We start from the raw sequence: 12,346 nt of genomic DNA on the forward strand, positions 1-12,346 counted from the left end.
TACGAATTAAAGTAATATGCAACCATCACAATTCATGTTATACGCACTACAAAAATATTAAACGAAGTAAAATAAATGTTTTACAGACAAATGAAGCAAAATGATAGTAATTTCTCATCAAAACGGCTTTCTTAAATTTTGATATAAATATTGAACATTATAAAGAGTTAATATTGACACTTCTTCCTAAGTCTAAAAATGTTTAGATAATCGAAACGTAGCCAATTATACCTACCTTTTAATTTTCAACTTAAAATACTGAGGATGAAGAGGATGAAAAGTAAGGAGATACACAGACACGCAATGTATATTGTCAAAATATATTCAATGAAAAAATGATCTTGCAAAAGTTGGACAATCGTTCCGCATCGTTACAAGGAGGACTGATAGTAGGAGCAATAATATCAATAGTCCTGCGTATCGTCATTACTATTATTACCTCTCGCCTAGAGAAGCACGACCGCTACCGAATGCAATTAATAGAGCCCTACAACCTATAGCGGTGCCTTAAGAAACGTACGAGGAACGTCCTTTATTTACAATAACAAGGCCGAACCGTGTGTGTCACTTCCGTCGCGGCCTGATCTTGAGCAATAATATACACAATTCGCGACTCCTTTTATAAATAATTAATATTATCCCCGTGAAAATACAACGTTCGCGTTTACGCGTTCGATCAATCTCTGAGAATCGTAGTTCTGCTTCCAATTTGAAGCGAAAATAGGGAAAACACGCTGCGCGCGAAAGTTATATCAAATAACATTAAATTATCAATAATTTATATGTATAAATAATAAATGGACTCATACGTACATTCTGTATTTCAATAAGTATTTTTGTTTCTTGCTCAACGACGTCGATGCGTTTAACGATTCTTTCCTTTCAAAACTCTCGGAACTTTCGAAACGTTGAATTTTCACGCGGTATCGGTAAACTTTGCGTCCCTTAATTAGGCTTAGACGAATAAATAGATCTCGCAACTAATTACATTGCCTTCAACGAACGACTTTAATGTTTTGTGTTCGCGACAGGCAGCCGCGATTCGAGCTAGAATAAATACAACGATTTTGTCGATTAAACGAACCCACACATCAGCGTGTTCGTGTCAACTTTACAATATTTTGATTAGCTACTCGATCCGAAGCAAGATCTCAGAGGGAACCAATTTCGTAATTGGCAAGCGACATTGAAAGATTCTTAAGATTTACATCAATTTACTACTAGAAGGGAGTAATCAAATTTTCAGCATTTTCAAAGAACGTATTCCTCGAACCTCGATTAGTGCTGCCAAGGTGGACCGAGGATGGTTCTTATATCTGGGTACCTAGCCAATACCCCAATTCGCGGGATACTCTGATGCCAGCTGAAATAATCGAGTATCCGGAATACTCGGGACGAGAAATCATGCGTAACACACCGAGTAACATCCATCCATCAGATTTCCGCAGCAGCTAATCCCGCGTCAGCTGATTTAGTCTTTTAGTGTCTAAGGTACTGTCTACACACTAATCACAGTACTCCAGTACCCAGGTAATTTGCAAAATAACCGGATACTCGAGGGCTACCCGTGATACCCGGGCTTCGTGGCGATACTGGAGTACCCGGGTATTCGGATATCGATATCACTAATCTCGCTTCGTGTCCGATCCTCGCTAATCGCCTATTACCGTTTAAGTTACTCGACACCGTCGGGAACGTTATTTCTGTTTTTACATGCTCAACGATTATTCACAATTTGCCATTTTCGCGCACTCGCGGGAAGTATATCACTCACGTGAGAAACTGTCCGGAAGGATGAACGTCCAAACACGAATCGTCCTATCGCAAGACAACGAGGTGCGGATAACGATAATCGGGAAGAACGATCTTGGGCCCCGGGAATCACGCACAATCCAGAGACGTCAGGGACGCGGGACTGTGAGGACCACCGAGCATAAAGGGTGGGCTCATCGGCGGCCCGCCACTTCCGGTGCTGTTCCCATAGAGTTCTATGTCACCGAGGTTACCACCGTCCACCCCGCCGTCGCACTTGTCAGACTTGCCCTCCTGCTTTAGCACCATGCGCCGCCATTTTGCTCGCGCATTCTGGAACCAAACCTGAGAACAAAATAAACGAAAGGTTTGGGCGTTACGTCTGGGTCCACTCAAACTTTGTGACGGACAGACGGACTCGGCTAAGATTGACAAGTAGCTACTACGGCTAATCTCCATAGAACTTTTAATTATCTCTTGTAGAATAGTAACGCATTATTATTTGATATTCGAGAAAGTTACGCTACGCGTGCCACGTACGACGAAATTTCCAGACACCTTACACATGTACGATTGCAACTTTACATTAGATGACAGTTAGATAACAGTACTTATCTCCTGTTCGTATGCGTACGCAGACACACTCGCGTGTGCATTTATATAGAAATGTCCCCCATCTTATCGATAAATGAAAGACGGTGTAGTCTACGTCGCCATTTTCAAGACCGTCTCCTCCTCCGCGTATTTCCAGTGAAAGAACTCGCAAACTGATGACTGCTATGTATGTATTCTACTTCAAGTACGTGAGCTCGCGAGCGCGCGCGCATGTGTGCGCGCGCGGCGAGTATTCGTGCGTTTCGCGATCAATATCAAACAAGATGGCGACCAAGAACCCTACGAATACAATAGCGGCCACCTCCAACCCTCTCCTTCGGACTCAACGAATGAACGCAGAAGCAGGAGCAGTGTAACGGAATGAAATGTTATACGAGAGGCTGGGAGGAATATGGCGAGATGATATCTGAGCAATAACATTCCTCGATATTCCACTAGTCGACAATGGACAGCTGCGATGTGTTGAAAAAGTTCTCATTTATACAATTGCGCGTCGATGGAATTAGGAGAAAATACAAAAATGTCACATTAATCTTTTCTAAGAGTGTTTGCCGTTCGATGGTGTAATACCGACTTTTTGGTCTTTGTGAGGTATAATTAGATGTAGATTACACGAAGATATAGATTTATATTTCGACTATATACCCGGCGCTGAATATGGTTATCTAATTCTTGAGGCGAAGTTACGTGTGACCTTTAAATCTTAAAATTGGGCGAAAATATTCAACGCTGAATAGAATACGACCTATAGATTTAGTGGAAATGCATATTAACCTTTACCATCGCCCTTTCAAAACTTCAAACTTGGAGCAATGAACTATGGATATTAAAAACTTCGAGGCCGTACAAGTCTTTTTGGGGCACGGAACAAGGACTTGGTCTCGCCGAGTTCCTCACTTTCAAACTGTATATTACCTCATCTCACTTCGTTTCTTTAACCTTTAAATCCCTAACGTCTCCTACACCCAATCGCTCTCCTCTTTCGTCACTGCTCCCAGGATACACTTCACAAAGGAACGCGCGAAACTTTCATAACAGTCTAATAATTTAACGGTAGTAGGTTAACGAGAGCGATCCGGCGCATGTCCAACGTTACGACGAGACTTAGCCGGCTGCTGGGATTTTGACTGTCTCCGGATTGACGCAGGCTCGTAATTACGGAGAAAGGCTGCAGTTCGTCGACGGAAATATCGCTCCGTTCCGCGCGGTTCTTTTAACTTCGCAGCCGCGCCGTACACGCCGCACTAATTGGGAGGAGAACGCGTGTCTACGCGGCTCGTGTACGCGCGCACGTGAATATTTTTATAGGGCGCACCCTTCGAAAACGAGAGAAACGCAAACCGAGCGCGAGAACCATCGACTATCCATCTTTGAATTTTCTTTTTACGGCTCGCCTTTGCGCCCGACTCGTTGCAATTGTTCTTCGTTATTTATGTTGGCTTGTAAATGATATGAAATTGAGTCTAGTCGGCAATAAAGGGATTATGCGTGTCCGATTGCCAAAGTTTGGAAGCCGCTTAACGCATCAATAAGCATTTTATGAATTATGCTTATTATATGGGAATCATAAAAGTTAAGCCACAACGAACGGGACTCGACTTTGCTTTACTGTTACAAGAAAAACGCAAATCGCATGAATAGACAGTCTATTTACCTGCAACACCCTTTTTGGTAAGCCAGTTTTCTGGGAAAGTTGCTTGAGGTCCTTGGCGTCGGGATTGTGATTGATCGCGAAATAGCTCTTCATCGTCCTCAACTGATGATGCTTGAAACTCGTCCTCATTCGTTTTGTTCTGCTGTTAGAGCCAGGCATGCCTGGAGTCCCAGGACCTCCTCTGCCGAAAGACATGTCTATATAGTCCGCGTTTAGATCTGCAACCATAAATCCAAACGGCACTCTCGTCAAATCTTCATCCGCTCAATAGCTTCCGGAATTTTGTAGTTGGAACTTTTATCGTAATGCCGACTTTTGCAAGCAAGAGTGCGAATGTGCATACGGAGTAATTTGTACTTGATCGCATGCGGTCGATTCAACTCAAATCTGCGATCTTGTTTTTGATTCGTCTCTAGTTATATAAACAACACGGGCGGGGTATCATCGTTCTAGACGGGAAAGCGTAATAGATTGGCCTGCTGGAATGAGGTATCGTGCCTGCAAACTATTTGCTGCATAGAGTTGTAATTGACCGTGTATCCACCGGCTTTTCGCATATACTATCGCCGTCCATCTCCAACCCTCTTTGCACTCGAGGAGCTAATGAGCTGTGATACGCATCAAACAACGATGGAACTCGCTTCCGTCGGTACGTCGTGTTGCTTCGACAAGCTCGTGATACTCGAAACTGGGCCTAGTTGACAACTCTATTGAAGCTCGCGCGAGTGTCCTTCCTTTCAGGGAGAAATGCGGGTCGTACGAGCACAAATAGAACATCCAGGGAGCGTTTGATAATTTGAAGTAATGAAGCCATGGTGAACTTGCACTTTGAACCGTTATTCTTTTAACTTGTTTTTCTATGAAAGCAAATTTTAAGAAAGTTGGAGGTATCTACACAAATCCGTTAACACAAGGCTACTTGCTCCTGTTCAAGCAATTTGTCTGGGCCATTTGTTCGCACTCAATGTCGCTTTTGTTTCGAACTAAGGCCGAAATTTAAGTGCAACTACTAAATGCACGGCTATATATTTGGTCTCGAAAGCGTGGATCGGTGCGACCCTTAGTAATGACCGTGAAAAATTGCCGGCGTGATTCACGATAGATCAGAAACCAGCTTGTGGTACCGGACGATCACCTGCACGCTGCTACAATCCTTTTTCACGGCGACACGGCGACATCGAACGACCTCCTCCAGCGAGGAGAGGAAAAAGAAATAAAGAGGACGTGGCAAGTGGAAGCTTTGTGGTCCGCAGCGGTGGTTCTGCGACTTGAATCAGCTGGAACCAGTTGTTCCCACGACTGGTCAACAATCGGAAATTAAGTTCTCAACGCTGCCGGCGACTCGCCCACGCGAGCACAATGCGACGCGTACGCGCTTTGTTGGGGTTTGGATTCGGAAATTTATGTCGCACCGACAAATTTTATCAGGCTTCGGTGGCAAACGTCGCGCGCCCACGCACGCCCGTAAATCACGTCGGGCTAGTCATGCTTTCCCCACGAGGTGCAATCAGAGGTCGCTTTCCGAGAATGAGGACGGATCTGGCCTCCCGATCTGTGGACCCGTGGATTTTTCACTGTTTCCGGTCATAAATCTGCTAAATCGCGAGACTGTTAAAACCGTGGAAATGCGACATCGAGAATTGGCAAATTTGATATTACAAAATTCAAAAACTTGCGAGAACCGCAGACTATGATTTTGGGACCCTGGAACAGTTCGATCCCTGTCACATTCCTGAGTCGCCTCGCGATTTTCTCGCTTTGAAATAACAATCGTAATACCGAGTTGATCCCTCCCAGCTAAGTCTGAAGGGGAAGCTCCGCAAAACAATTCTTAAAACTCTCACTCACCAAGACTTGCGGTCATGGTTTCAAGATCCTTCGGCTTCCTCTTTCTGGGTCTGCCCTTCTGCCTAGGTGGCGGAACAACGGTGGCGGCGCCATTGAAGTAGGGTACCTTGGCGGGCGAAGACGCATCGGGTACGGAGGGTGTCGAAGGCTGCAGGGGTACCGGGCTGACGTGACTGTGCGGATGCTGAGGGTGCATGGAGTGATGAGGATGCGGCGGCGCGTGATGATGATGATGATGATGGAGGAACTCGGGCGAGGGAAAGGGTGGTTGGCCAGGATAATGCGGCGGATAGACCGGAACCGGCGGGCTCTGGGCCGGATGCAACTCGGCGCCCATCTCGTAGTGCAGCCGACAGAGCACGGCGCCATCTCGCATGCCGAAGTGGTCGCCCTTCGTTAAGGGCACTGCGCACGCCGCGCACGAGAAGCAGCGCACGTGGAAGACGAGCTCGCGCGCGCGCATCACTAACTCGGACGCCAGGATCGCCGCTTGACAGCGCGCGCACCGCTTCATGCTACCGAACATTCTGCGAACAGAACGAAGAAAGAGATCAGTATTACGCTGTAATGCATATTTATCCTTTCATACTGTGCACATTATGTCAAGAATCAAATCGAAGTTAGTTGGTACTTCGTGTTTGCGTTGTTTGCGCCTCATGTCTTCACAGAGTCTGAGTGTGAATAGGAAGGAAGTCGCTCAAGCCTGCGCGTAGCGCACTATAAGGATCTCGCTACCAAACAGAGATTGCGATGAAAAAGCAGAGGACAGACTACATATACATCATTATACATGCAAGTGCAAAGACCCTTGCCGTTTGCCGATGAATCTCACGTCCAATTAATCGGAGAAAAAAGTAAGCCGCACGAAAATAAACCCGATCGTGACACCGCAGCGTTATCCTGTATGAACACATTCCGCACGTCTGACTACTATCGCGCCGCGATATTCCTCGATATCAGAGAGCGTCCTCAATGGAGTTCTGTTAAAGAGAGAAACCACATCGGGAACGACGGCCAAGATGAGAAAGAAGCGAAAAGAAAGAAAAAGAGGAGAAGGGGGACATATACGTCGACTGATATCGTGAAGGCCGGAGAGGATACGGTATGGTAGCCGCGCGCGCGAGCGCGCACGCGGAGGAGCAAAAGGGCAGAAAGGGAAGAAGGAATATACCGATGCACCGGGCGCCGTGACATCGCTACTGCATTAGCGGCACCCTGCAGTCTCCATTACCGGGGCCGGTCGACTATCTGCCCGACAACCACGCCGCGGCTACCTACCTAACCACCTATCTCGCTCTTCGCCTTCCAAATATATTACCTCCCCGCGCGCCCCTACTAAAGAACCTAGATAGAGACGTGGCCGATCTTATAACGCCGATCCCGGAGCCGGTCCTACCGAAGCGTGTGCATACGTGGTCCTTTACGACGTACCCGGTCAGCGCTGCTAGTCGGCATCGGAAATGGATATTTTGGTGATGGCGAAATAAACGCGCGATACCCACACTCGTTCCCATGAAAGACCAAATCTCGCGCCGTCCTTGAGCCTTAGTGTGGGATTCTTAAATTTCCGCGCGTGTCGAATATTCTATTCAGCGCTATCGATACAAACCAGCAACAATTTCTGTACTTGGATCCCCATCTCGGTTATTACACGAAACAACCGAGTACTCGAATACCCAAGTCCATGGATTTGCTCAATACCCAACATTGGACTTTTCCTTTCCGTTTCTGCTTTATTGTATGCATCTATTTAAGCATTTCTAATTTATATCGGGGTCACATCTTACTTATTCCTACATTCGGGCGTAAATGTATTCTCTGGGATTCTAAAGTTTTGAATCTCTCGCGTCTTTGATACGCATCTGCAGATTCCTCAAGATTCCACCAATGAATGAAGGATTCGTTCGAAATACGTTCTCAATGTCGCAAGCGAAGTTTCCATAGATCAAAGATATCAACAAGAATGAAATAGAAATGGAAACAAAGGGAGGATGTGAATACACGAAATGACATCCGTGATGTGACACGATTAGAAAACGAGGAAATGTAGAATAAATACGCGTAAGCAAAACGACTTTTAGGACGCAGTAATTTACACTCGACGTCACATTGTGAGTCAAAGACCATTGTTTGTGATTACATTGATGTGTGATATTAACCGCTGTTTTCTAAAAGCGACCAACCCTAGATAGATTCTGCAAAAAATAGTGAAATCTTCAACAAATTGTGAAGGAATGCGCAAAAGTGGAACGAGCTATTTAAATCTCGAGAAAGAGACCGATCTAAAATATCGCAACGTCCTTGTCACGAGGGAAGAGTACATTCCTTTATAGTAGCAATTTTTGGTAAGGCGTAAGGAATCATCAAAATATTCAATGGGTCCTTCGTAAGACCTAATCTGCGGGATCAACCGCACCAAGTCCTTCGCTCTTTCAAGGGTCTCTTGACTCGGGACACATTGTCATCGTCTTTAATCCTATTGACCAGCTTGGTGCCGACGGGGCGATGATCGCGACTGACGCTGGTTTGTCTCCGGCGGTGTGAGACCGCATATTTTCGCCTAATCGGATCTGTCGTACCTTGTTGGTGCAATCGAGCGAGATGCACGGGCCGAATGAATAGCGACGGTCGGCGAACATTGAAAGCGAACAATACATAGAAAATGTAACTTGGAAGACAACTCTTACTCACTATAATTAAACAAGAACGTGACAGACATTCAAGTCAACAAACAAGGAAATCAAGCAAGAAATCACCCAAGAGATCGGAGAGGAATAAAATGCAAAAATATACGGATAACCATAAATTATCGAACGGTTCAAACATTGGACTTCTTGGAGATTACGCGTTACTCTTTCGGCTCACGCCGCAGATTTGAAATGGGGATTTATCGTTATGCAAATTTGGCTTTGCTGATCTACCGCCACTAATCTACTTTCAGCAAGTGAGTCGGAGTCAATGTGTTTTCCGGAAGAATAATAATTTACGTTCACGCAGGGGTCGCCGTAATACGAAAACTTAACGTAGCGTGAAACAGCACGAGACATTGTGGCACGGCAACATATAACGCAAAATAAAGCTCTCACAAGCCAACCGTGTTAACCTCAATCCCATAAAACATTCTTCTCCCTATTTACTTTTCGTCGAAACACACCACACCCCATACCTCTGCAACCGACCGAACGGCCGACCAAGCAAGCAAACGTCGCAGGTAAACGTAGCCGGCGATTAGAACGAAGCCGGCTAAAATCTACAGAGTTTGCCCCCCGCCGAAAGCGACCTGGAGGCGGTTTTTCGGGACCTTTCGTCACCTCTAAAGTCCGCCGGGCCGGATGAATGAACCAGCCCCGGGTACGACCACATTCAGGTCTTCATCCTCGGGCGGGACAAGGCGGGGGAACGCCCGCAGAGTTTTACAAGATGCGCCATATGCGATACATTATTATACAATGCGCGAGAGCGCGCTCTAAACGCGCTATAGTCGCCCTCCTCTTCCAAGAGAGAAAAGAGCGGCGGAAATCCTTTATGGAACTCGCGCGAGCGCGGAGGACCGCTTGCCGCGCGTTCGCACACTCGGACCACGTGGACTCGCCTTTTCTTTTTCTCCTCTTTCTCTTTCGTTCTTTCCCTTGACCATACTCGCGCAGCGCGAGAGACGCCGGTCTTTTCTCTCTCGCTATTCCGGAAGCGAGTGTCTGCGCCGAGGAGGACGCGCGCTACGCGAGAGGGAAGACTTTTCATAGCTGGCTCTTCTTGCTTCCGATGCTTACGGCTCGTCCCGGCGTAACGTTTCATGTGTAATATTTGTAGTTAAAATATAATTAGTAGTTTCGATTCATCGTTGAATAATTCCTTTACTTTCACGACGACAGGACGACAGGACATGCCTACCCCGCCGAAGAAGCGGCTGTTTCCGCGCGCGGAATTGTTGCGTCTCATGTTCACGTAACACAGTTGACGCCGACGCTCTCGAGTCGTCCAGTAAAAATAACGGACACGTAAGCCGAAGCTGAATGACATAAATATCGATAGCGTGATAACGCACTTATCATCCTTACGCCTATGCGTCCGTCTCTCGTCCGCGGATCGCCTGTGTCGCCGATGCATTTCTCAAAGCACGCGCGCACATTTATTTCACGCGCCGCGCCACAATCGGCGAATCTGCCCGATTAGATCTGCGCCGCGGTTATCGCCAGATGCATTAATTACGGTGTAGTCGGGGAATTCCACTCAGCAGCGCTGCCCGACGGCCTTTATCGTGGAAATAATAATTTACGGCATCGGTCGCCGGGCAAGGCCGGGCCGCTTAATCCCTGAACGCGCGCAGAAAACGGGTTGCCGGCAAAAATGTAGTTAGGCCGTAGCGCTCGATACAGGGTGTCCCCAAACACAGACGTAATCTCGCCGGCGAGCGCGAGCGTCGTCTCGTGTCTCTCTTTTTCTGCGCATAATTTGAAGTTAAACCTTCCTGTGAGAAAATTTTAACGGAGCACCAGATAAAACTTTGACTCTTCTTATTTACAGCTACGGCAACCGCTTTGAATGGCGACGATATTTATGTTGACAGTATTTATGTATACAGAATTTATTCTGACGCTATTTGCACGAGAAAAAAAGCTATTTATTAATGGCGTCAAGATTTGGATATTGCCAACTCGAGTACAGTTCGGCTACTGCCTGAATAGTGGCGGGCCAGCGCCCCGCGAGTACTACTTGCATTTTTCAAGGGTTTCCCCTGAGTACTTAGTTTGGATCAGGTAAAATATCCAAATTTTTAGGATATTTCCTGCATATTCAATTATTTCGCAAACTAGTCGAGTATACAAGATACTTGAGTATTTGGACGTAGAAACTATCTCCAATTTATACTAACGGAATTACTGTTTACATTAACAATATTTATATCCTCGACATTTTTTCATACTAACGCGTACATGAACAAAGTTTTTGCAATAAAGTACCTTATTGCCTGGCATTCGTTGCTCAAAAGTAGATTCTGACAGATATAGTATACTTTGTTTGAGCACCGTGTACAATACAACCTGCATACGCGCGAATAGATATCAGCGTACAGACCTTCGTATCGTTTGGACATTCAATCGCTGACTTACGTGCCAGAAACGCAGCGCCATAAAATGCGTACAGAATCTGTATCAAGGTCGCCAGCAAGCTTTACGACTGTTCACATCTCAAAGTTTTCGAAACTATCCTTTGAATCATCTTTTCAAGATTTGAAGCTTCATAATACGAAGACGAGCCTGAAAGCAAAGGGGAACTCGGGCCCCAAGTATCACATAAGAAGTTTCAAAGTGATTGGATGAAAACAATTCATTGTCATATCAGTGAGTTGAGTTGTCTACATAACACTTACCCTGCGATTCTTATTATCTACTTCTTCTTCAGCCGTCGTAATCACTGTTTACAACTCGCGCGTCTTTTATAATCAAAGATCGTGAAAATCGCTGTCAGCGAGTAACGCGATCTTAATAGCGGACAAGTGTGCTCGCGTGTATCGCATTATTAACGACGCGCACTCGCCGGAAGTGGCCGCGAAAGAGCAGATGAATGATTTTCGCGTTAATTCCGACCGACCGTGAGCACCGGCGCTGCTTCACGCGGGGTTCGACGCACGTACGAGGTGGAGATCTCCGCTCTCGGTTTTCTCGCTTTTTTCGGCCCCGCGCGCGCTACCTCCTCGCACGTTTTATTTTATGAATAATGTAGCGACAGCCTCTGAACGCTGGAGCCAGAACGTTCGCGCGGTGGACACACGCTGCGCGTGGGACGCTACGTGACTGCTGCCGGCAGTGCTCGCATTAATCTAGATCACGGCACTATATTACCGGCCACCTTCTTATTGGCATACCAAGCGACGATCGAGCAGCTCTTCGACGGTTTACGTATATATCGCGGGCTCTTGTGCTATTCTCATCCTCGACCCTGTGTACCCAGACGATCCTTGAACTTTTGGGTCCTCCCGTGTTCCGAAACTCGCGCGGACCTGCAGACGTTTAAGCACACCGCTCGTCACACCTCGAAATCGCTCAATCGCTCCTGAGTCTTCAGCTTTTAGTCGTTGGATAGGATCGTGCGAATAGGACTTGCGAATCCTAACGAGTCCCCGCTGCACTCCTTTCAGAAGGCGGAAGCACACCTTTCATTCCTCTTTTACAGCAGTCGCCGTGGAAACACGAGCCCTACTTCATCCTCCAACTTCCAACTTAACTTATCCGTGACGCTAACTAAAAGCCCAACAACGATTTACCAGGGAGGAGCAATCTCTCGCTACTTGTAGCACCGAGAGATGCCCGGCTACGTACAGAGGTGGTGGACGCGCGGATTTATGCTTCCGCGACTGGGGACAATCCTGTAGCATACCTCATCGGACATTGTAATAGATGCGGGAAATTACAAAGTTGTAATTTATCCGGAGCGTGCTCTACGCGTTCACCACCGATGCTGCCGCGCATTTCAAAT

At 46.6% G+C, this 12,346-nt stretch overlaps 1 protein-coding gene across 3 annotated transcripts in view; it reads right to left on the minus strand.

The window, feature by feature from the left end:
• Window positions 1-293: 293 nt before the first annotated feature.
• The window catches only part of LOC105189329 (protein apterous), a 34,464-nt gene continuing 22,411 nt past the window's right edge, over window positions 294-12,346 (minus strand). For 2 of the 3 annotated variants that reach the window (XM_025301176.1, XM_025301175.1), the window contains exons 4-6: window positions 5,870-6,396; window positions 4,022-4,239; window positions 294-2,097 (exon numbers count right to left, since the gene is read on the minus strand). In XM_025301176.1, the coding sequence (XP_025156961.1) occupies window positions 1,882-2,097; window positions 4,022-4,239; window positions 5,870-6,396 (961 nt within the window). In that variant the 3' untranslated portion in view covers window positions 294-1,881. The remainder of the gene's footprint in view (window positions 2,098-4,021; window positions 4,240-5,869; window positions 6,397-12,346) is intronic. The other variant, XM_019844279.2, reaches the window with a different exon arrangement.

The sequence above is a fragment of the Harpegnathos saltator genome, unplaced genomic scaffold, assembly GCF_003227715.2.
Source record: "Harpegnathos saltator strain DR-91 unplaced genomic scaffold, Hsal_v8.6 scaffold403, whole genome shotgun sequence".
Classification (NCBI taxonomy): Eukaryota; Metazoa; Arthropoda; class Insecta; order Hymenoptera; family Formicidae; genus Harpegnathos; species Harpegnathos saltator.